The 25,031-nt window shown below is 49.5% G+C and overlaps 1 protein-coding gene across 1 annotated transcript in view; it reads left to right on the top strand.

The window, feature by feature from the left end:
- The first annotated feature begins 3,952 nt into the window (after nt 1-3,952).
- Nucleotides 3,953-25,031, top strand: part of MYO1H (myosin IH) — a 34,085-nt gene continuing 13,006 nt past the window's right edge. The window contains exons 1-16 of the mRNA XM_080650755.1: nt 3,953-4,105; nt 5,744-5,859; nt 7,326-7,524; nt 8,671-8,751; nt 10,637-10,816; nt 11,981-12,079; nt 13,343-13,456; nt 14,068-14,139; nt 15,409-15,528; nt 16,894-16,961; nt 17,767-17,872; nt 18,149-18,229; nt 20,208-20,299; nt 22,178-22,272; nt 23,781-23,827; nt 24,050-24,130. Coding sequence (XP_080506881.1) covers nt 3,980-4,105; nt 5,744-5,859; nt 7,326-7,524; nt 8,671-8,751; nt 10,637-10,816; nt 11,981-12,079; nt 13,343-13,456; nt 14,068-14,139; nt 15,409-15,528; nt 16,894-16,961; nt 17,767-17,872; nt 18,149-18,229; nt 20,208-20,299; nt 22,178-22,272; nt 23,781-23,827; nt 24,050-24,130 — 1,677 coding nt within the window. The 5' untranslated portion in view covers nt 3,953-3,979. The remainder of the gene's footprint in view (nt 4,106-5,743; nt 5,860-7,325; nt 7,525-8,670; nt 8,752-10,636; nt 10,817-11,980; nt 12,080-13,342; nt 13,457-14,067; nt 14,140-15,408; nt 15,529-16,893; nt 16,962-17,766; nt 17,873-18,148; nt 18,230-20,207; nt 20,300-22,177; nt 22,273-23,780; nt 23,828-24,049; nt 24,131-25,031) is intronic.

Below are 25,031 nucleotides of genomic sequence, written 5' to 3'. Positions count from 1 at the left end.
TCATGGATTGGCTGCCTCCCGCATGCCCCCCACTGGGGATCGAGCCTGCAACCTGGGCACATGTCCCGACCGGGAATCGAACCGGTGACCTCTTGGTTCCTGGGTTGACGCTAAACCGCTGAGCCAGCCACACCCGGCTGGGCTGTGCTTCCTCTCTTATAAAAAACAGAACTTTAAAGTGAGAATATTCAGAATCACTAACATTTCTCATCTAAACGCGTTGTTTTCGACCTTAGAGAGCAGGTGAATCTTAGCTCCATTTGGAGAGTGTAGGGAGACACCTGGTGGCCGTTCTGTGTTTTTTTTTTAAACTTTTATCATGGGAAATTTCAATTACGTTTCAAAGTAAACAGAATAGCATAATACATCCCTCCCATACCCAGCTTCAGCAGTCTACCTGCCATAAATACTTTCGTGTATACCTCCACCCACTCCCCATCCCCCCCCCACTTGATTACTTTTATGGTTCTTTTAAAAATAAAATGTACAGCCCTAGCCGGTTTGGCTCAGTGGATAGAGCATCAGCCTGTGGACCAAAGGGTACAATTCCGGTCAAGGGCATGTACCTTGGTTGCAGGCTCCTCCCCAGCCCGGGCCCTGGTCAGGGCGAGTGCAGGAGGCAACCCATCGATGTGTTTCTCTTACGTCAATGTTTCTCTCTGTCTTTCCCTCTCTCTTCCACACTCTCTCTAAAAATCAATGGATAAATACCTTTGGGTGAGAATTAAAAAAAAAAACAAAATAAAAATAAATAAAATGTACGTATCTCAAAAATGCACACCATCTTCACACACATCTTGACGGATAGACCCACCCTTGTAACCCCCAGCCCTCCTGGGTCAGAGAACGTGTCCATTAGTCCCCAAACTGCCCTCTGCCAGACAATCCCCTCTAACCAGGCGACGATTGTTCCGAGGTTCACTGTGGATTAGTTTTGCTTGTCCTAGAGTTTCATATAAATGGAGCCAGAGGGCATGCGGCCTTTTGTGTCCGGCCCTTTCACTCGGCAGAATGTCTGTGAGAGCCATCGTGTGCCCGGGCACGCCAGCCGCTTCCCTTTGATCGCCGGGGCCCGTTCGATTGCACCGATGGCCGGCGCGCATTCTCCGGTTGATGGGAATTTGGATTGTTTCCAGTCGGGGGCCGTGATGAATAACGTTGATGTAAACCTTCGTGTTCAGGTCTTTTCTGTGAGCGAGTGTTTACACTGGTCTTATGTAAATACTCGGGGATGGGATTGCTGGATCAAAGGGGAGAGGCTCGGGTAACTTCATTAGGAACTGCCAGACTTTCCCCCGAAATGATTCCATCCCTCTGCGCCTCGCTGACCGTGTGTGAGCGCTTCGTCTGCTCCACGTCCCCGCCAAGATCGGGTGTTGTCAGTCTCTCTTCTTTGAACTGTTTCGGTGGCGGCATCGCACGGGGGTTTTCCTCTGTGTTTTCCTGATGACGAAGGTTGCCGAGCATCTCTCTAGGGGCTTCTCGACCATTCGTCTGTCTTCCGTTGTGAAATGTCCACGTGGTTTTGGGCCCAGTTTTTACGGAGCTTGACTTTTTCTTGAGCTGTGGGAGTGAGTCCTTCTGGTGACAGATCCTGTCCGGGTACACGTTTTGTGAATGTTCTCTGCCAACCTGCAGCTTGCCTATTGGTTTCTTTAAAACAGCGTCTTCTGATGAGAGGTTTTATATTTGATGAAGTCTAATTTCGTATTCTGTTCTTTTATAGTTTCTTTCTGTGTTCTAAGAAAATTTCTCCTAATAGCTTTATAGATTTTTGCATTTACATCTAGGCATGAGATCCATCTCACGTTAATACATGTAATGTAATATACATATAGTACATAATTATACAATCACTAATATACATGCTATATATTTAATATTATATTTAATACTAGAGGCCCATTGCACAAAGATTCGTGCAACAGGCCTTCCTTCCCCTGGCTGCCGGCACCGGTTTTCCTCCGGCACCCGGGACCCAGGCCTTCGCTCTGGCCGGAGCCTTCAGTCTTCACTCTGGCTGGAGCACAGCTCCTGCAGCTCCCTCCGCCCCCCACTCTCCCCCTCATAGCAGGCGTCTCACCCCACCCAGCTGCTCTGCGCCTGCATTCGTGCTGCCCAGAGGCCCGGAGCGGCTGGCGGGTGGGGCCGCCATCTTTGTTGGGTTAATTTGCATACTCCTGATTGGCTGGTGGGCATCGCAAAGTGATGGCCAATTTGCATATTTCTCTTTTATTAGTGTAGTTATAATATTTATTTGTGTATTTAATGTTATGTTTAATATATTTAATGTATAAAATATATTTCGTGTTATATTTAACATATAATATAGAGTATGCGTATAGTGTGAGGTAGGGGCTGGAATGCACTTTTTCCTTATGGGCAGCTACTGTTCTTGCACTATTGATTGAAATGATTTTTCTTTTCTGCACTGAATTGTTTTGACACTTGTCAGTTGTCAAAAATCAATCGACACACACTCTTGGTTACTTAAAGCAAAGAAGTGTGAGTCCATTGACTTTATTTTTCTTTTTCAAGGTTGTTTCAACTATTCTAGGACCTTTGCATAACCGTATGTGCCTGTTGCCCATCTGTCATATCTCAAGTCCAAATTGACCCGTTGGTGCTTCTGTTAGCATGACCTGGACTTAAGCATTTCTCCTTGGTGTGAGCATGATGAGTCTTGGTCAGTAGAGGGCGCTGGAGAGACATTGCAATGGCAGGAGATTCTCTTCCTGGATCTCTTTACTATGTTTTGCTTTTTCTTCTTGTCAGCTACACAGTGGGACACGGGTGGGACATGCACTGACTGTGCCCAGAACTCAGAGTCCCTCGGAGACTCCCAGTCCTGGCCCGACATTGGCGACTACCTTGCCACAGTCCTCCCCACACCCACATCACGCACTGCAGACCTCTGACTACAGCTGTGACCCACTCCCTCTGCACAAGCTCCAGCCTCAGGTCCTGGAGAGCTGTTTCCCAGGGCCTTCCCAACGCAAATGGTGCCGCGCCAGGTCTCCCGACTCCCTTCGCTCACCTGCGCCTGGGAGAGTTGTTCTGCCCGGTGACCTTGGACCAGCTCTGGCCCTGGTCACCCAGCGAGATGCTCTGCCCCCCAGTGGGTGGCGACCACACCTTCTCCACGGAGATCTGAAGCCCAGCCTTGGGGAGAGGACCCTCCAAGTCTGTCCTTTTTTTTTTAATTGTTTTATTTATTTGTTTTTTATTGTTTAATATTTTTATTGATTTCAGAGAGGAAGGGAGACAGAGAGAGAGATAGAAACATCTATGATGACAGAATCATTGATCGGCTGCCTCCTGCATGCCCCCTACTGGGGATCGAGCCCGCAAACCTGGGCATGTGCTCTTGACCAGAATTGGACCCAGGACCCTTCAGTCAGCAGGCTAGCGCTCTATCCACTGAGCCAAACTGGTTAGGCCTGTCCTTCTTTTGAATACTCTTCCGTAACAAGAAATTCTCTTTCTGACCAGACTCCTCATCACTTGTCTAGGGATTACATAGCGAGTTTAAGCAACTAACATTTAGTGAGTACATGGCCAGCAGGTCCTCGGGCCAGGCTCTCTAGGTTCATACCCTGGTTCTGCCTTTGGGCAGGTCTTAACAGGTTTTATAACCCCCCTGTCCTCAGTTTCCACATCTGTAGAATGGGCATGTTGGTAGTATTTACATCATAGAGGCAGAATGTGGGTTAAATGGCAAGTGTTTAGTGCCTAACACAGTAAATGCTCAGTCCCCATCAGCTGCTGCTTTTATCATCATCCTCTGGTATCCCTCACCAGATGTAAACTCTCCATGAAGACAGCAACGTGTAAGCGTGGTTCTCTACCATCCCCGGGGCTTAGCGTCTTGCTGCTTCCACATTAGACGTGCAAAAGGAATCAGAGACGAAACGGCAGCTGAGGCATGTTCTGTGTCCTGCAGAGAGAAGAGGCGAGGCGGCGGCACATTCGCCTGCACATGGAAGGTGCCCTGACCGCCCGGGACAAGGTCGGGGTGCAGGATTTTGTGCTGTTGGACGCTTACACCAGCGAATCTGCTTTTCTGGACAATCTTCGCAAGCGTTTCAGGGAGAACCTCATCTACGTAACGTACCCCTTTCTCAGCTGTTTTCCTTCTGTGGTGGTTCCCTCCCTGCCTTCGCAGCTTTGACGATTGTGAGCGGTATCACGCTATTAGGTTAGCCAGGGAAGGGAGGCGTGGAGGGACCGCCATCAGGTGCCTTTTTGGCGGGACAGTGATACACCCAAACTTAAACCCGTCTTCGCCTCAAAAGGGAATCTCTCGGCCTGAGCCACTGTAGGGTCTATGAATAGATCTGGGGTCTCCGGTAATGTCTTGAGGGTTCTTTCTTGGTCTCGTGGGATCTTTCCCACCTCTCTGGTTTCTTTTGTGTCCGTTTCCTCCTGGGGCAGCCTCTCCACAAGGTGACAAGTTGGCTGCTCACAGAACCATGCCAACATCCATTCAGAGTTGCGGAAAGCCCGTCTTCCCAGATACGCAGATGCTGATTGGCTCTGATTGGCCTATTTTGGGTCATGTGCCTATCTCTGAACCAATCCCAATAGCTAGGAATGAGGAGTATTCTGATTGGACAGAATATTTACCCAAGGCCACCCCTGGTGATGAGGGGTGCGGCCAGTGGCCCTCTGACCCTGTGATATGGACTGAGAGCTGGGGGAGAGGGTCCCTCAAAGGAATCTGTTGGACGAAGGGGAACTAGATACCGGGGGGGGGGGGGGGGGGGGGGGGGGGGGGGGGGAGGCATAGATAAGAGATGTCCACCACACCCCCTGAGTCTCCAAGGGTTGGTCCTGTTGCTTCTAGTGGTGGCCAGTTATTAAATTCTCCATTTATCACCCCACCCTAATTTGATTGGTCAGTTTTTCAGGTGAATTCTTTCAGCTTGTCTTTATTCCTAAATGTACTAGTATGCCAAGCAGGTTTACCTGAGTGCCTGTATTACAAATATAAGTACTTCCAAAACTTGAATCCTGATAGAATCCGATGTTGAAATCTTGGGGGGAGCATTTGCCCAATTTTAAATGGCTGGAGGGTTCACTCACCCTGCTTTCGCCCGATGGCCAGAGAGACCGTGGTGAAACCTACGTCAGAGCGTGGTGTGCCCCTCTTCAAGTCATTCATTTTCTGTAACGGCTCCAGGAAGATATTTCATTTCAGCAGGGAGAGCGGTGTCTCCGCCATCCATCGCATGTGGAGTAAACCCCCAGTTCTTCACACGCTGTGTGAGGGGAACTCGCTCCCTCTCCAGCATCATCTCTTACCACTTTCTGTTCTCCCCTCCATCCCTGGCCTCCGTGGCAGCCAACCTGCCACACTTCGTCCCTCAGCCTGGAACCCTTCCTGCTGACTTTTTTTCACGACTTTGCTCCTCATCCTTCGAGTCTCAGCTCAGATGTCACCTCCTGAAGGAAGCCGTCCCTAAGCCCACTGGCTAAGGTGGCCTTCCTTAGTCATTCGCTCTCATTACCCTGTTTCACCGTTCTGATCCCTCATCTCTAGTGGAAACAGCCTTGATCCCTTGGGTTGTTTATCTGCCCCTGTCCACCACGCTCCATGACGGCAGACACCCCACCTGTCTTAGTTATCACGTTCTATCCCCAGCTCTGAATGAACGCAGGGGGATCATAGCACGTGACGGTCTTTTACGGTGGCCACTTGCACCCCGGGATTCCTCACTAGTGCTTTGGTCCATTTCTCTAGACATACATTGGCACCCTCCTTGTGTCCGTGAATCCGTACCAGGAGCTGGGCATCTACACCATGAGCCAGATGGAACTTTATCAAGGGGTCAATTTCTTTGAACTGCCACCACATGTGTAAGTAGCACTCATCAGCTCATCAATAGGTGTATTTTTCTACTTCTTTCCATCTTCTCTTCCCCCCCCTCCTTTTCTCCCTTCTTCTCACCCACCCATCCATCCATCCATCCATTCACTTACCCACCCACCCATACATCCAAATCCTGGACACATACTTACTACATTCTGTGTCTCACTCATTCTGTATCTGCTGCCTTGTAAAATAAGTTTGTCAACACCATAGAAAACATCAGCAGATCATTGTGGAATCTCGGCTTAAATACGATGAGAGGTGCAATCTTTTGAAAATGCTGAGAAGTCTTAAGAGTGGCTAGAGAGGCATCTTCTCTGGGAAGTGGGTTGTTACTGTTCCATCTACTGGTGCCTGGGTGTCATAGCAGCTAAGGGGGTTCTCCATGGGTAGAAACTTAGCAGGGCTGCAGATCCCTAAGGCAAGCAGTTTGCTGTATGATTTGGGCTTTGCTAACTTTCTTAGTTCTCCTTCCTGGCTGATTTCTGGGCTAATATTGATGTACTCTCTCCATTTTTCTTGGCGACTCATTCTCTCACCTCTCAGGGCATTTATAAACCTTTCCGTATCACTACCACCAATGATTTCCGAAATGGCCAGCTTTCAAACTCAGCCATATGCAAAGATTATGATCTTGGGAGATCTTCATGCTTTGGTTTCTGATCTTGGAGATAAATCCCGCATGAGAGTTTTAGCTGTTGTTGTAAAGATATCACAGAGGTTTTAAAATCTTTTTGGTTTCCTGTCCCTATACTCTTTTTTAAATTTTTATTTTTATTGATTTCAGAGAGGAAAAGAGAGGGAGAGAGAGAGAGAGAGAGAGAGAGAGAGAGAGAGAGAGAGAGAGAGAGAGAGAAACATTAATGATGAGAGAGAATCATTGATTGGTTGCCTCCTGCACGCCCTACACTGGGGATCGAGCCCACAACCTGGGTATGTGCCCTGACCGGGAATCAAACTGACCTCCTGGTTCATAGGTCGACGCTCAACCACTGAGCCACGCCGATCGGGCTGTCCCTACATTCTTAATAATCTAGGTTTTGAGAGAAAATGGGAGATCTTATTATATCTATTGAATTGTTTAATATTTAGACAAGTTGTTTTTACCTACAACTCAGACCATCTCTTGGGAAATATAATTTAGTATTTGACTTATTTTTTAAGAAATGTTGATAGATTAAACATTTTTAATTGTTAAATTAAAAATTATTTCTGTCACTGCTCAAATTCTTCACGTTAGCTCATGTACTATTTGAGCGTTGCTATCTAGTACACTTCCTGTGTGATCCGTGAGGGGGTTGTGATGGGTTTGATCTCCGCCTGAGCTCCGTGTCCTTGGGCCACGGTCTGGATGTGGCTGCCTGGAGGCAGCGTGCTTTGTGGGCATCAGAGCCAAGGGCAGTTAACGTGGTAGCCACTTCCCACTCCTTCCGCTTCTGTTCCACCTCCCCAGCTATGCCATAGCTGACAACGCTTACCGCATGATGTGCTTGGAGCTAACTAACCACCTCATCCTCATTTCTGGAGAGAGCGGGGCCGGGAAAACCGAGGCCTCCAAGAAGATTCTCCAGTATTTCGCAATGACCTGCCCAATGACCGACTCGCTAGAAATCGCCCGGGACAGACTGCTGCTCTCCAATCCGGTGCTGGAGGTGAGCAACTGTGGAGGCCCGATAAAGGGGAGTCCCAGAAGGGCACCCAGTAAGAAGAATGCCCGGAGCAGGTCAGTCAAAACGGGAAGGTCACGGCCTGGGAGTTAAGAAGAGGGTTGTCGGGTAGTATTGAAGTTACGGGTGTTGGGTAGTATGGACCTTAAAGTCCAGCAGGCGTGATGATAAGCCCAGGGCAGCCACCCACCCGCAAGCTTCAGAAAGTCATTTCACACCCTGGGGCCCATTTTCCCATCTGTGTAATGGGTCTGCTCATAGTACTCCCCGCTTGGGAGGTTTTGAGGTTTAAATGAGACGAGTGTATAAAAAGCACACGGCAAAATCAAGAAGCACTAAAATAATGCTCAGTTATTTACTTACATCATTATTAATTAAAATCCTTTGGATGAGTCTGTCTACACTTGCAGTTCACTGACTTGCTGGATAATTTTGAACAAGTTACCTTCTCCTGTGCTTTTGTTGCCCTCTGTGTAAAAGATTTTGGAGGTTGGAGGAGTTTTCCCAGTGGACCTTCAGGCTGAATAATTTATCTTGGGGACAGAAGAAGAGGTCTGGTCACGGGGGCCATGAACTGTTCCTTCTAGCACAGCAGGGGCCGAGGGTCCTATATTACACTTCTCCTCAGGCCATTTCTGATCTATTCCTGGGTTGGACTCGAGGGAGAAGACATGGTTTCCCCTTTTTTTTCTGTTCAGGTCCAACCCTAGTAGTTGGTGTCAAACCCTCTGTGGTTGGCGATTCCTTAGGACAGGGGTCGGCAAACTGCAGATTGCGAGCCACATGTGGCTCTTTGGCCCCTTGAGTGTGGCTCTTCCACAAAATACCACGGCCTGGGCGAGTCTATTTTGAAGAAGTGGCGTTAGAAGAAGTTTAAGTTTAAAAAATGTGGCTCTCAAAAGAAATTTCAATCGTTGTCCTGTTGATATTGGCTCTGTTGACTAATGAGTTTGCCGACCACTGCGCTAGGAGATAAAGTACAGCATTCGCCCCTGGCTCCCCCTCCCGCCTGTTCTCATAACGTGCATGTCCTTTGGGCTCAGGAATTGGGTGCGCTCAGAGTAGGGAGCTCAGAGGACAGTGAGTGGCAGTTTGGCTCAGCGCTCCCCTCTCCCCGCTTTGTATCCCAAGGCCTTTGGAAATGCCAAAACGCTCCGGAATGACAACTCGAGCAGATTTGGAAAATACATGGACATACAGTTTGACTTTAAGGTACACTCGCGTTCCCATTACTGTTCCTGGGGACCCCTTCACTCACCAGCGACGGAAACCCACCCCAAGGCACCGTAAGGGAGGAGGGGCACTTATTGGCTCACACAGCTGAGAACTCCAGGATTTGCACTTGTTTTAGGAAATGCAAATAAAGACCACAGTGAGATGCCATCTAGATGGGTGAAAATGAAGAAGTCTGATAATTCCAGGTGTTGGCAAAGATGTGGCTCATTAGTGGGTGGGGGGGTACATTAGTGTAACCTATTTAGAAAACAATATGCAGGTGGGGCAAAAGTGGGTTTACAGTTGTGCATATGGAAAATAATACAATAATCTATATATATAAAAGCCTAAGCAACTGTTTTGACTGGTCGGCTGGTTGCTATGACATGTACTGACCACCAGGGGGCAGATGCTCAATGCAGGAGCTGCCCCCTGGTGGTCAGTGCGCTTCCACAGCCAACCTCCCATGGCCTCTCCCCCTCCCCCTCCCCCTCCCCCCAGACTGGGTGAGATGGCCCTAATTGGCCCTGATCGCTGGCCAGGCCGAGGGACCCCACCCGTGCACGAATTAGTGCACTGGGCCTCTAGTCAATAAATAATAATACAAGAACAAACACTGTTTTGTGTACTCACAACTGTTAACCTACTGTCACCCCACCCTGTATTATCTTGGAATCACAGGATCTAAGGTGGAGACAGTCCACTCCTGGAGATTCTCCTGCAGATGTGCAAGCACGCCCACAGAGCGCTGTGCGTGATGGGACCAACCAACACGTCGGGGGAGGGCTGGCTGTCCGTGTACAGGAGAACGGCTCGTTCAGTTGGGGGGTGTTCACACCCTGAGGGGTGTAGGCAGTGGGATCAATAGGAAGCCTGACACAAAAATGGAATTGTATTTCGTGTCTGGCTTCTTTCGATCCACATTCTATCTGTCCAGTCCGTTCACGTGGCTGCCTGTGGCGGCGGTTCATTTTTCGGTTGTGTGACCTGGTCGCCATTTATCTGTTCTCCTGTTGACGGACATTTGGGGATATTGCAGACTGTGCTCTGAACATCCGTGGGCCTGTCTTGCAGTAGATACCAGCGTTCATTCATGTTGGGCATGTACCCGGAAGTGGCCCTGCTGGTCCTTACCAGCAATGTGGGATCATGATCGACACTTCCACTGGCTCCACGCCCCTGCCAGCGCGTGAGATGTCGGTCCTTTGGGTTTTCGGCATTCTGGTGGGGTGTAGTGCTTTCTCACTGTGACTTAAGTTTGTATCTTCCTGATTATTCATGAAGGTTTGGTCATTGTTGAAGGCTTTTGCCCATTTTTAATTGGCTGTTATTTTCCTTATTGATTTGCAAGAGTTCTAGATATGTCCTGGGATACAACTCCTTTATGGGATGAATTATTAACAATCATAACTAAGACAGGGTGATATTGGCACAAGGATATATAAACAGGCCAATGGACCAGAATAGAGTCCAGAAAGACCCCCACGGATAGGTCACTTGATTTAATGCTAAAAGCACCACACTGACTCAGTGGGGACAGGGTTGTCTTTTTGACAAAGGGTGCTGATCAATTGGAAATCTAGATGGCCTTTGACCCCCTTCCTCACTTCATATACAAAAATTACATAGTCGTCAATTATAGTCCTAAACATGGACGGCAGAACAATCACACTCCCAGACAGAAACACAGAAAGACCTTCATGCCCTTGGGGGAGGCAAGAATCCTTTTAGACAGAGCCCGGGAAACACCAGTCATGGGAGACGAATAGATCTGACTCCATTCAGCTTCAGAATTTCTCTTCTCAGAAAGTACCAATAAGAGGGTGGCTTGTTGTCATTGCCGCATTTTTATTTATTTATTTATTTTGGTCCTGTTTTAAAGGGCATTCCCATCGGCGGGCACATCATCGGGTACTTGATAGAAAAGTCTCGAGTTGTCTATCAAACCCACGGGGAGCGGAACTTCCACATCTTCTACCAGCTGCTGGAGGGTGGCGAGGAGGAGCTGCTGGCCTACCTGGGGCTGGAGCGAGACCCCCAGCTGTACAGATACCTCGCCCAGGTGGGAAGCCCGCACCTGGCTTCGGTGACCCTTCGGAGGGGGGGCCCAGGGGTGTCTGTGGGGCCCTCAGTGGGATGTCCTAAGAACTTTCTCAGACCATTCTGGAGGTAGCCCACCGACTGTTCTTCACACTTGGGCCCCAGCATGGCTCAGTGATTGAGCGTCGACCTATGAACCAGGAGGTCAGGGTTCATTGCCCAGTCAGGGCACATGCCTGGGTTGTGGGCTTGATCCCCAGTGTGGGGTGTGCAGGAGGCAGCTGATCAATGATTCTCTCTCATCATTGATGTTTCCATCTCTCACTCCCTCTCCCTTCCTCTCTGAAATAAAAAACATATGTATTTAAAATTTTTTTTAAATAAAAGCTCTCATCTAGAATGTTTTTTCTTTAAATTGTGACACTGGTCGATCTATTACTTATTGAAAAGACAACTTCTCGAGTGAGTGAGACACGACTTGTCACGCTTCTGCTGGTGACCGTGTTCGCATGACCTGTGTTTCCCTGTAAAGGCCCAGCTTGTCTTTCCCTGAGGGGGGCCTCCTGCCAGCACGGTTTTGCTGGTGGTAGCTGAGTGTGTCCAGATTGCTTGCTGAATGTCAGCACTGTCAATGTCCCTCCACGCCTGGGCAGGTGTTTACGGAGATGTGTCTTTGGTTTTTTTAAGCAAAAATAGCAAGAAGAACCTTTGTAAAAAACACACAAAAAGTTGTACCATGAGTATGTGACTTTGGAAGTTTTCCCAGGATGGGGATTTTGAACTAAACTTCCAGATACATTGGAATAGAGCAGGTCACCCTGTGCTAGGTGCTTAGAGGGAAATTCGCAATTCAGGACGTTACATAGACCCGGCACTCACTCGCATGCTTGTGGAGAAAAGCATTCCGGTTTAGGAAATTCACTGTCCTTGTACAAGTGCCATTAAGCCAGTGGTCGGCAAACCGCGGCTCGTGAGCCACATGCGTCTCTTTGGCCCCTTGAGTGTGGCTCTTCCACAAAATACCACGGCCTGGGCGAGTCTACTTTGAAGAAGTGGTTTTAGAAGAAGTTTAAGTTTAAAAAATGTGGCTCTCCAAAGAAATTTCAGTCATTGTCCTGTTGATATTTGGCTCTGAGGAATGAGTTTGCCGACCACTGCATTAAGCAGCCCGACTCTGTGTCAGCAGGCTCATGTTGCCAGCGAGTCGTCTATGAATGACAGGGACGACTGGGAAACTGTCTCCAATGCCTTTGCTGTCATCGATTTTACTGAAGACGACCTGGAGGTATGGGCCAGCGCGCTGTGAGGTCTGGGGCTCAGGGGACAATCCTGGTTTTCCTGGCGATCGCCTGGGCGCGTGGTCAGGTTCAGCCAACAGGAATGCAGGACGCCTATTTATATCTTAATTTTAAGTAAACAATGACTATTTATTTGCATATTTTAAGAATCCTCACCCAAAGATATGTTTATTGACTTTATTTATTATTATTATTTTATTGATTTCAGAGAGGAAGGGAGAGGGAGAGAGAGATAGAAACATCAATGATGAGAGAGAATCATGGATCGGCTGCCTCCTGCACGCCTCCTACTGGGGACCGAGCCCGCAACCCAGGCATGTGCCCTTGACCGGAATTGAGCCTTGGACCCTTCAGTCCACAGGCCGACGCTCTGTCCACTGAGCCAAACTGGCTAGGGCTGTTTATTGACTTGAGAGAGAGGGAGAGGGAGGTGGAGAGACAAACATCACTGGGTCACCTCCTGTACGTGGCCCGACTGCAGATCGAACCTGCAACCTTTGGTATACGGGATGATGCTCCAACTAGCTGAGCCACCCGGCCAAGGCAAGGACTCGTTTTTTCGGTATACGTGTACCCCAACTTTGCATGGGACTGGCTGACACCGGGACGTGAGTCATTGCTTATGCGAGATTCGCATGTTGACGGGGGCTCTGCATGTTGCTGGCAGCCCTGAGTTTTCCCACTGTTGGGGGGGAAAAGGGGTGATGTTTCTCCTTCCCCTCAAGTACCATCTCGAACATTTAGGTCTCATGGACTCTCGTAGATAATCAATCCCCATAGAATTACTTATTTACTCTTCTATTTCAAAACAAACTGGAACAACTTGTAGGATTTGTAAACACCATTTTTACATCTTTTGGTCTTTTTTGGATTGTTAAACTATTGGTATTTCTAGGACCAGAATATGATTCCAACATATTTATATATCGGGGACTGTGGCATTTGAATGTTAAATGGTTTATTGGGGGCGGGGGAGCGTAAAAATACCAGTGGGCAGGAGATAGAGTGGGACATCTTTCCCACCCTCCTCTGAGGATGGAGGTTGGGGGGCGGCTCTTCCCTCCCCGCCCCCCAACCCTAGTACCTGGAGTGACTCAGAGGCCCCGGTCTGGGGAAGGAAGGAATTCTGACCTGTGAGCTCAGGGCTGGAAGTGGGGTGGTTTTCCCTCGGCACCTCCTCTGATGACATGTATCAATTAGGCGGCCGCGTCTTCTCTCCTTATCCTCCTCACCACCTCCCACGTTCCTAGAACCTCTTTGGAATTATTGCCAGCATCCTGCACCTGGGGAACATCTGTTTCAGAGAGAACCACCAGGGCTGTGCCACCATACCAGTCATCAACGAGATCAAGTGGATCGCCAAGGTGATGCTTGCCTTCAGAGGTGGGGTTGTGGCGGGGGGGGGGGGGTTGTGGGGGAAGCGAGGCAGCGGGATGCCCACGTTTCAGTGGCTAACACCATGTTCTTGCAGCTGGTGCTGGTTAGGAGGTGTGAGCATGCAGGGGTTGCTGGGGGCATGGGTGGCTGAGGGCGAGGGTTGCTGGGGGCATGGGTGGCTGGGGGTGTGGGTGGCTGGGGGCGAGGGTGGCTGGGGGGTGTGGGTGGCTGGGTGCCAGGGTGGCTGGCGGCGTGGGTGGCCGGGAAGGAGAGTGGCTGGGGGCAAGGGTGGCCGGGGGTGACGGTGGCCGGGGGTGACGGTGGCCGGGGGTGACGGTGGCCGGGGGCGAGGGTGGCTGGGGGCGAGGGGGGCCGGAGGCAAGGGTGGCCGGGGGCGAGGGTGGCCGGGGGTGAGGGGGGCCGGGGGCGAGGGGAAAAGCCGGTTGGTTGGAAGATCTAACGTGGTCTGTTTTGCATTAAAGCTCAGTGGTCACTCGGGGCAGGTAACCCTGAGCCTGGAAACTCCATGAACTCTTCCTAAGCTCCCGAGTCAGATCAGGGCACTGAATGGCTCTCATCATGGTTTTCGTTTATTCAGCTCCTGGGGGTCCAGCCAGCGGCCTTGCTGGAGGCTCTCACCCATAGGAAGATTGAAGCCCAAACAGAGGAGGTAACCGTGGCTCTGGGTGGGACCGCGCCGGTCCCTCCTCAGCTGCAGCCCGCAGGTCCTGCCCGGCCCCCTCCTGCCAGCGTCTCCTGCCTTAACTTCCTCTCCCCCCGACATCACACTGTCGCCAGCTCGCTCTCCATGCCTCACCGTCGGCATGCCTTCTCTCCACTGGGTGTTTGCACATGCTGTTCCCTCTGCTGAAACACTCTTCCTTGTGTTGCATCTGGTTGACTCCTGCTCCTTCCGTCCCAGGTCACTTCCTGCTCACGTCCCCCCTGCCCTACGGCATCGGGCGCATCTCCTTTGAGCACTTGTCACTCTCAGCTTGAGAACAACATGACTCTTCTTGGTGTGACTTATTGTTTTTTTTAAGTATATATTTTTTTATTGAGAGAGAGAGGAAGGGAGAGGGATAGAGAGAGAGACATCGACGAGAGAGGACCATCATGGGTCGGCTGCCTCCTGCAGGCCCCCTACTGGGGATCAAGCCTGCAACCCGGGCACGTGCCCTGACTGGGAATTGAGCGGGCAATCCCATGGCTCCTGGGTTGATGCTCAACCGCTGGGCCACACCAGCTGGGCTGTGCAACGTACTGACTGTGCCCCCTCCCCAATGCGAGCCCGGCCCTCAAAGGCTGGACCTGTTTGTCTAGATCCGTGGTCGGCAAACTGCGGCTCGCAAGCCACATGCGGCTTTTTGGCCCCTTGAGTGTGGCTCTTCCACAAAATACCACGGCCTGGGCGAGTCTATTTTGAAGAAGTGGCGTTAGAAGAAGTTTAAGTTTAAAAAATTTGGCTCTCCAAAGAAATTTCAATCGTTGTCCTGTTGATATTTGGCTCTGTTGACTAATGAGTTTGCCGACCACTGGTGTAGGACATGGCTGTGTCTCAGGAGCTCGGCAGTGAAATAGCTGCTCGGTGCACGTGTGCAGGGCCGGGAGGAGCATCTGCCCCGGTAGTCACCATTCAAGGCTGATTTGAGCCCTGGCTGTGGCTCAGTTGGTTGGGTATTGTCCTGCGCACCAAAAGGTTTCCGGTTCGATTCCCCATCAGGGCACATGCCAGGATTGTGGGCTTGCTCCCCAGTAGGGGGCGTGCAGGAGGCAGCCGATCCATGTTTCACTCTCACATCGATGTTTCTCTCTTTCTCTCCTTTCCTCTCTCTAAACATCCATTAAAAATTTTTTTTTTTTTTAAAAAAAGGCTGCTTTGAAAACTCTGGGGACCTTCTTTGAACCTCTGCAATGATGCACCTGTTGTTCTTCTCAGGTGATCTGCCCACTGACGCTAGAAAACTCTGTCTACGCCAGAGACGCAATGGCGAAGGCCGTCTACGGGCGCACATTCACGTGGCTGGTGAATAAAATCAACTCCTCCTTAGTGAACAAGGTCAGTCCCCCCGTGCTGGATGGCTTGTTCTCACGAACATGGTGATGTTTTATAACTTACATCATTGCCCGGCTCAGTGGTTGAGCGTCGACCTATGAACCAGGCGGTCATAGTTTGATTCCTGGTCAGGGCACATGCCCGGGTTGTGGGCTCAGTCCCCAGTGTGGGGCGTGCAGGAATTTTTTTCGGACACATTAAATATACTACTGCTGAGATTCAACCTCTCTCTCCCTCTCCCTTCCTGTCTGGAATCAATAAAAAAATATTAAAAAAAATAATTTCCATTGTTACTCCAAACAGTTTGTGAGAATGAACCGTAAGCTCCTGATGGGTAGGGACAGTCCCTCTCACACCTACATTCCCAGCACCTAGCACACAGTAGGCTCCCTAAAGTGCCTGCTGAATGAGTCTCCCAGTGTGTCCCAAAGTACGGGACACGGAGCACATGAAGCATGCCAGATGGCTTGAAGTACGTACAGAAAGGTTGAATCTCAGCAGTTAGTATATTTAATGTGTCCGAAAAAAATCCGATGGCTCCTTGGAACTCGCCTTCTGATCACATTTCCTTTCTAAGTGGAATTTAAGTGAAAAGGGGATTTACTCAGAGCTAGAAATTACGGAAATGCTACGAGAAGTCAAGGTACGTGGATGTGGTGAAACTCTGGGAGGTTAAGGCTGTGAAGGGCAGCTTGGGAGACATCAGCTCGGTACAGGCACACCTCAGAGAGACCGGGCTCATTCTAAACCGCAGTAAAGCGAGTGTCGCGGTAAAGCCAGTCGTGTCTTTTTGCTGGTGATGGGTCGTGCCTTCAGTTTGTAAAAACGCAACATCTGGGAAGTGCCATAAAGCTAGGCACGACAACACGAAGTAGGCCTGCACCCCATTCCGAAGGTTCAAATGTGTCCCTGAAAGATAGACATCTGTTCTCTCAATGTCCATCCTTGCCTGAGCGCCCTTGGCCCTCTATTTAAAACGATATCTGTATCACCTGTCTTTTCCCTGGATAGATACCTCTGTGGCTGTCTGTCTATAAGGCTCCCTCCCTCCCTTCCTCCCTCCCTCCCTCCCTCCCTTCCAGATCAAATGTGGGCTTGGCACTCGAGTTGAAGAGGGTTAAGCAAGGCAGTGAATCAGGAGGGACGGCGTCACTGCTCGGGTGATGGATGGGGAGCCGGGTGGGATGTAGCAGGCTGCAGGCAGGAGTGATCTGGGAAAATGTTTCCGCCCTGAAGTGCTTCTGTGAGCCGTTGTTGGAGAGAAAAAGCGTGAGCTTTGTAGCCACGTCCCCGCTTGGGGGGCAGCCACTCGGATTTGAGTGTCTCGGCGTGGAAGACCTAAAGTGAACAGCGTGTTCTTCTGACTAGGAGTTCACCAAGAAAACCGTGATCGGGTTGCTGGACATCTACGGGTTCGAAGTCTTCGACAAGAACGGGTGAGGCCCTTGTGCATCTTTCGGGTCCGAGTCTGGTTTCAGGCCTCGCTCATGTGATGGGAGTTGGTTTCCCCGTTCCCGGAAATTCTCCAGATTTGCACAGACGGACGGTTCTAGCAGTGGAACAACCATGGAAACGTCTTTTAGCTCGACTCTTGTGATCGGTCCACTAAAGTGTTTGATTAATGAGGATTTTGATCTTTCTATATTAGAAAGCATCCTTAAAGATCAGTGAATACAATAAAGCTGAAAGCAACCAATGAACAAACAAAACCACAAACAAACTTAGGGACACAGACAACAGTGTAGTTGTTACCAGAGGGGAAAGGGGCAGGGTGGGGGGGTGGGGAGGGAGATGAAGAGGGTAAAGAGCGGCGAATGTATGGTGACTGAAGGAGACTAGACTTTGGGGGTGAGCACACAATGCAATATACAGATGATTGTACACTTGAAACATATAATTATGAACCAGTGTTACTCCAATAAATTTAATTTTTTTTTTAAAAAAAGTACAACTTTTGCCCTCGCTGGTTTGGCTCAGTGGATAGAGCATTGGCCTGCAGACGGAAAGGTCCCAGGTTCGATTCCAGTCAAGGGCACATGCCCGGGTTGCGGGCTCGATCCCCAGTGGGGGGTGTGCAGGAGGCAGCCAATCAATGATTCTCTCTCATCATTGACGTTTCTCTCTCTCTCTTCCTTCCTCTCTGAAATCAATAAAAATATATTTTTTAAAAAAAGTACAACTTTTAAAAAATTGGCCTACCTGCATAGCTTTAGTTTTAAAATTTTTTTTTTGCATCCCTAGTTTTGAACAGTTCTGTATAAACTACTGCAATGAGAAGCTTCAGCAGCTCTTAATCGAGAGGACCCTAAAGGCGGAACAGGCGGAATATGAAATGGAAGGGATAGAGGTAAACGTTTTGGTGTTTTCTTCCCATTTGATAACCTCGTGAAAGACATTTCCTTGAGAAATAGCATTTCATTGGCGATTTTCTGGGATTAGGGCTGAGAACTATTCTGTACTCCTTCTCTGCTATTTCCCGGGGAAGTTCTTTTGATATTCAGAAAGGACTATTCTTTTTTAACGTTGGAGATACAAATCAGATTTTCGAAAAAAATGTCGGAAAACCCATTTAAAAGAAATACATCTTCTGCTCATCTAAATTCTCTCCTCGTTGTCCTTTTAGTGGGAGCCGATTCAGTATTTCAACAACAAGATCATCTGCGACCTGGTTGAAGAAAGGCACAAAGGGATCATCTCCATCCTGGTGAGAAAATTGCTGTTGACTTAGAACCCATTCACCCCGTGTTGACGACGCATGCAAGGACTTGTAGCATCTTGAAATGGGTACAGCGGTAACAGCACTTCGCTCCGCAAGGAGCTGGAAGGACCAATTTAGTGAGATGGTGTAGGCAGAGGGCTCAGCCATGCCTGTGCCATGGTGAGCATTCAGGCTTCATTCATTCACTCATTCATTCGACAAACACTCATTGAATGCTTGCTTTGTGCCAGGATTGTGCCCTGTGGGTTGGGGCACAGCAGTGGAAAACCAGTGGAGGCTTTGAATTCTGGCAGGGAGAGACGGACAACAAATAGGTTAATGGGCAACCTATGTAGATGGTGCAATGGAGGAAAAGGATCCGATGAGATGTTCTGGGGAGGGCAGCTCAATGTTAGGTCATTGATGGTTCAGGAAGGACTCACCGAGAAGGTGACATCGGAGCAAAGACCTGAAGGGGGTGAGGGCACCAGCCGTGGGGACATCTGGGGAAGTGGGTCCCAGGAAGCGTGGGCTGACCTACGTGAGTGTGTGTACATTCAGTGCTCAGAGGGATGGCTAGCCTAGTATGTTAAGATATGGTAGGCCCTCGCCAGTTTGGCTCAGCGGATAGAGTGTCGACCCGTGGACTGAAGAGTCCTGGGTTCGATTCTGATCCTGGGCTTGTACCTCAGTTGCAGGCTCAATGTCCAACCCGGTCTGGGCATGTGCTGGAGGTAACCAGTTGATGCGTCTCTCTCATCGATGTTTCTTTTTCTTTTTTTTAATTTTTTAAAAAATATATTTTATTGATTTTTTTTACAGAGAGGAAGGGAGAGGGATAGAGAGTTAGAAACATCGATCAGCTGCCTCCTGCACACCTCCCACTGGGGATGTGCCCGCAACCAAGGTACATGCCCTTGACTGGAATCGAACCTGGGACCTTTCAGTCCGCAGGCCGACGCTCTATCCACTGAGCCAAACCGGTCAGGGCTCTCTCATCGATGTTTCTCTCTCTTTCTGAATCTCCCCCTCCCTTCCATTCTCTCTAAAAATATCAATGGGAAAAAATATCCTCAGGTGAGGATTAACAAAAAAAGATATTTTAGTAAAAAGTACTTAATCCCATTGGTTCTCCATAAATGAGATCAGCGTAAAAATGCTACTTAATGAGAGTTGTCTCGCCAACCTTAACTTGGTTTTTGTTGTTGTTACTGTTGTTTTAATAAAAGCTACATGGTCAATTCGTCTTTAATTTTTTAAAACATATGTTGTTATTTATTTCTAGAGAGAGAGAGAAGAAAGGAGAGGGATAAAGAGATAGAAACATCAACGAGAGAGGAATGTCATCGATCAGCTGCCTCCACGTCCCCTACTGGGGATGGAGCCCGCAACCTGGGCATGTGCCCTGACTGGGGATTGAACCGGCAACCTCTTGGTTCCTGGGTTGACTCCCAACTGCTGAGCCACACCAGCCAGGCTCATCTTTATTTTTTTGAAGATGGCCAATGAAATGTTATTACTGCTGAGGGCCCAGAATAGGAAATAGAAAGGCATAGCTTGAGAAATATGAGTCGTTAGGCCCAAGTGGTTTTATAGTTTGCTTTCCATGAGGCTTTGCTCTGAGTAAAAGGGGATCTGTATGTTCTTTGCCAGAGATGCGTAGTTAGGGGAAAAATGAGGTTGCGTGAGTAAGCCAGCTGGGCATGGAAGCTGTGGCGTGTCCTTGGGAAGACTTTGGAGATAAGCGTCAGCTCGGTGGGTGGTGGAGTTGATTTTTCATGGAATTTCCAGTATCTGGTTCCGTGGTTCTCTTGAAAAAATCTGAGGACATGTGATGGGTTAGGCCCCCGCCCCTGAAATGTTCACCTGAACTTGAGACAACCGCATTTGAGTCCAGGACATTGTCAGAGCTGGTGAGAGCGTTTAAACTTGGACTTGGTGGAGTGTGTTGCTGTGGCTCAAGGCTTCTCTTCTTCCTTTGAAGGATGAAGAATGTATCCGTCCTGGTCCTGCTTCTGACTTGAGTTTCCTGGAGAAATTAGAAGAGAAAGTGGGGAAGCATGCACATTTCCAAACGTAGGTATTGTTTGATGAGCTGTTGGCATCATTGCACGGTATACCCGTTTTCTTAGGGATGTGGGCGGTGCTCCCCAAGAGTACAGCTATGTCTTCATAATAGAAATACCGTTATGATGCACCACATCATAGTCAGCAGGCTGTCAGATAACGTTTCATTATAAGGTTGATGAGATGCCGTAGGAACTTGACTCTTATTTATATCAAACAGCTTATGGCAAAAGTGGTTTTATTATATGTTGTTTTGCCACCGTTCCAAGAACATATTGTATATGCACCCTTTTTCTTAGTAAAAAATCAAACTCGAATTCCATGTCAAAAATTTTTTTTTATTGATTTTAGAGAGGAAGGGAGAGGGAGAGAGAGATGGAAACATCAATGATGAGAATCACTGATCGACTGCCTCCTACACACCCCACACCAGGGATCAAACCCGCAACCCGGGCATGTGCCCTGACTGGGAATGGAACTGTGACCTCCTGGTTCATAGGTCGATGCTCAACCACCAGCCACACCGGCTGGGCCCAAGTCAGATTTTAAAAAGATTTTTGTATCTTGCTTTGTTCATGATCATTTCATTTGGGACATGTCCACATGTACATGAAATAGTTTCTTTAAAAAATTCAGGTAGAAAATACACATAGTGATGTGTATATCTCATGTGTACAACCTGATGAATTTTTGTATTTGTGTGTACCAATAGCCACCACACAGATCCAAACATAGAGGATTTACAGCATCCCAGAAAATCAACTAGAAATTTAACTAAATTTGAGATGAGGAGAGAACTTAAGAACATATGCTCTGGAGTCCCAAAGGCCTTGTTTTGAACCCCAGCTCAGCCACTTAGACACTTGACCTTGGGCAAGCAACACTTTTTTTTTCCTTTAATATATTTTTATTGATTTCAGAGAGGAAGGGAGAGGGAGATAGAAACATCAATGATGAGCGATAATGATCGATCGGCTGCCTCCTGCACATCCCCTACTGGGATCGAGCCCGAAACCCAAGTATGTGCCCTTGACCGGAATCGAACCCAGGATGCTTCAGTCCACAGGCCGATGTTCTGTCCACTGAGCCAACCCAACTAGGGCCAAGCAACACTCTTGCGTCTGTGTTTCCCATTCTGCAAAGTGGGGATGTTAATATACCTACCCTCTAGAGTTATAAATGACTGTGTAAATCATCGAGTGCAATTTCTGGCCATAGTAAGGATCCCATGAATACTAGTGGCTTTATCAAACCTGTTGTAGAATGTTAAAATGCTATGTAAAATGAATTGGATAACTAAATGAATCAAGAATGGAAAAACAAACTGTGGTATATTCACATATGGAATAAAATACAGCCGTTAGAATGAACAGTCTATCACTCCACGCAGTGATGTGGGTAAATCACACACGCACACTCACGGAAGAAAGATTGTTGAGCTGTATACACTTAGGATATGTGTGCGTCCATACATATGTATATACATGTCAAGGAAAAGCTATTTAAAAAATGATATCTCATGAGTATTTTAGTCTCTCGCCATCATAAAAATGTAAGGTGGTAAAATCGTTTCTTGGCTGTCACTGGGAAAAATGGAAGTGACTTCGTTGTAAAAGTGAATGTGTTTCGCGGTTCATGACGTTTTTTACTCCTCGGTGCGTGTGGGAAGGGAGGGTCTCACGTTAGCCCTCGGTCTCCAGCCAGGACGAAATGGGCAGCAGGGTTTCCTGGGAGCTGCCCCAGGTGGTCAGCTGTCCGTGCTGGCCTTCAGCTGACTGCTGGCTCCCAAGCACCGTCAAAGGCCTCTCCCTTTGCTCTGTACTTGGGTGCATTTTGCTGCCGTGACGTAGAAAGGTTCAGCTTGTGTCTGTGTCCATCTCGCTGCAGCCGGAAGCTGGCGGGTCCAAAGGGCTGGAAGAGGATTGGCTGGATGGAGTTCCGACTGTTCCACTACGCGGGAGCGGTCACCTACTGCACCAAAGGTGAGTGCCGCGGGCACAGGTCACAGCCAGGCAGGGCCACTGCGTCCTCTGAGGAAATGCTGCACCTCCATCCCAGCGTTCCCTCGCCTAAGGCATAGTCTCCCCCGGAATTCAGTGCCCTCGCCATTGTCTCAATGCCATTCACTGGGTGGGGGGGGGGGGGAGTTCTTTGCTAACAGGCCAGGGTGCTGTACGATGCTTAGTGTGAAGGCTGTGCATTCCCATGTACGATGCTTAGTGTGAAGGCTGTGCATTCCCGGGTACGATGCTTAGTGTGAAGGCTGTGCCTTCCCGGGTACGATGCTTAGTGTGAAGGCTGTGCCTTCCCGGGTACGATGCTTAGTGTGAAGGCTGTGCCTTCCCGGGTACGATGCTTAGTGTGAAGGCTGTGCCTTCCCATGTACGATGCTTAGTGTGAAGGCTGTGCCTTCCCGGGTACGATGCTTAGTGTGAAGGCTGTGCATTCCTGGGTACGATGCTTAGTGTGAAGGCTGTGCCTTCCCATGTACGATGCTTAGTGTGAAGGCTGTGCATTCCTGGGTACGATGCTTAGTGTGAAGGCTGTGCCTTCCCATGTACGATGCTTAGTGTGAAGGCTGTGCATTCCTGGGTATGATGCTTAGTGTGAAGGCTGTGCCTTCCCATGTATGATGCTTAGTGTGAAGGCTGTGCATTCCCGGGTACGATGCTTAGTGTGAAGGCTGTGCCTTCCCATGTACGATGCTTAGTGTGAAGGCTGTGCCTTCCCATGTACGATGCTTAGTGTGAAGGCTGTGCCTTCCCATGTACGATGCTTAGTGTGAAGGCTGTGCCTTCCCATGTACGATGCTTAGTGTGAAGGCTGTGCCTTCCCATGTACGATGCTTAGTGTGAAGGCTGTGCATTCCCGGGTACGATGCTTAGTGTGAAGGCTGTGCCTTCCCGGGTACGATGCTTAGTGTGAAGGCTGTGCCTTCCCGGGTACGATGCTTAGTGTGAAGGCTGTGCCTTCCCATGTACGATGCTTAGTGTGAAGGCTGTGCATTCCTGGGTATGATGCTTAGTGTGAAGGCTGTGCCTTCCCATGTATGATGCTTAGTGTGAAGGCTGTGCATTCCCGGGTACGATGCTTAGTGTGAAGGCTGTGCATTCCCATGTACGATGCTTAGTGTGAAGGCTTTACCTTCCCGTGGCAGCACACCAGGATGGAGAATGGAGCGTGTATGCCATAAAGTCGGCATAGATTCTCCCAATGTCCCCGGGGGATGCCTGACAGTGTCTGGAGACATTTGGTTGTCACAAGTGGAGAAGATGCCACTGGCATCTAACGGTGGAGGCCAGGGAGGTTGTGGGACCCTGCACGGCACAAGAGGGTCCCGCAGCAGAGTTATCAGCCCAAGCTGTCCCAATGCCAAGGCTGAGGACTCGTCTAATCGTGAGATTGCTTTTAGGATTTCCCTTTGCGATTGGTGGGAATGGAATTGCATTTTCCGGCAAAGCCATTGTATCCCTTACTCAATGTTTTGCAGGGTTCTTGGAAAAGAACAATGATCTCCTCTACAGGCATCTGAAAGAGGTCAGTCTGAAACGGAACCACGCGTGTTTCTGATGGCTCTGAGACACCCCCCCCCCCCCGACACTGATTTGGGGGCAGATTTGTTCTGGAACTTCCTCTCCCGGCATCGTGTTAGAATGCCAGCGTGCCACGGCTGGAACAGACACTGAGGCGTCTGTACAAACCTTTCACCTTCGGGGTTTCCGGGACCGCGCGCACGGACTCATTTCTCTTTGCTGGCAGGTGCTGTGCAGGTGCAGAAACGGCATCCTGAAGGAGTGCTTCCTGGCGGCCGAGCTGGAGAACCGCAGGAGGTCGCCGACGGTGAGTGGGAAGCATGCCCGTGTGGAATTGGAAAGATGGCAAGCTCCCCCCGAGGGTGCCCTCACCGTGGGCTCCCTGCTTTTCGTAAGCCCTCCCCTTGTCCTGGAGCTGCCACTCTGCAGCGGGTTCTATTGGATACACACTTCCCAGGGGAGCACCCAGTGTGGTTGCTGGCAGACGTGCACCGAGCACCCGATGAGTCAGGCCCTGGGCTGGGCACGGGCTTTGCAAGAACAAAGCAGACAAGGTCCCTGAGCTCGTGGCTTACGATCTAGTGGGGAGGCTGCAGGAAAATGACATCAGACAAAGGACTTGGTAGGGCGAGTGCCGTCAAGGAAGCTCAGTGACAAGGGAGCGGGAACGAGGGCGTGGTGATGGGCTTGGCAGCGATGCTGGCTCCTACGAGGCACTAACGGCATCCGTGCCGAGTGAGTGAGGCATTCTGGGTAGATGCTTTTCTAGCCTCTGCTCAGCCATACTGACCTTGGGCTTCTCAGGCCAGGGCATCCAAATCCTTCTCTCACTCTGTCTCTCTCTTTTTTTTTGGTTAAGCCTCACCTGAAGATATTTTTTTCCCCATTGTTTTTCAGAGAGAGAGTGGGAGGGAGGGAGGGAGGGGAGAGAGAGTGAAACATCTATGTGAGAGACGACGGGGGCGGGGGTAAGAGTGGATTTGCAACCCAGGTATGTGCCCTTGATGGGGAATCAAACCTGCAGCCCTTTTGGTGTGTGGGCTGATGCGCTGACCACTGAGAAACACTGGCCAGGGCCACACCCTTCTCTTAATGGGCAAAATGGTAACAGGTGGGACACTCTGTCGAGCGTGTGGGACTCAAAGGGCTTCTCAGGCCAGGACGTCCAAAGCCGCCTCTTAACGGGTGAAAATGCGACAGCAATCCGC

Source organism: Plecotus auritus (assembly GCF_963455305.1).
Source record: "Plecotus auritus genome assembly, chromosome: 13".
In the NCBI taxonomy this organism is placed as follows: Eukaryota; Metazoa; Chordata; class Mammalia; order Chiroptera; family Vespertilionidae; genus Plecotus; species Plecotus auritus.
This window is presented reverse-complemented; position numbering and strand designations above follow the sequence as displayed.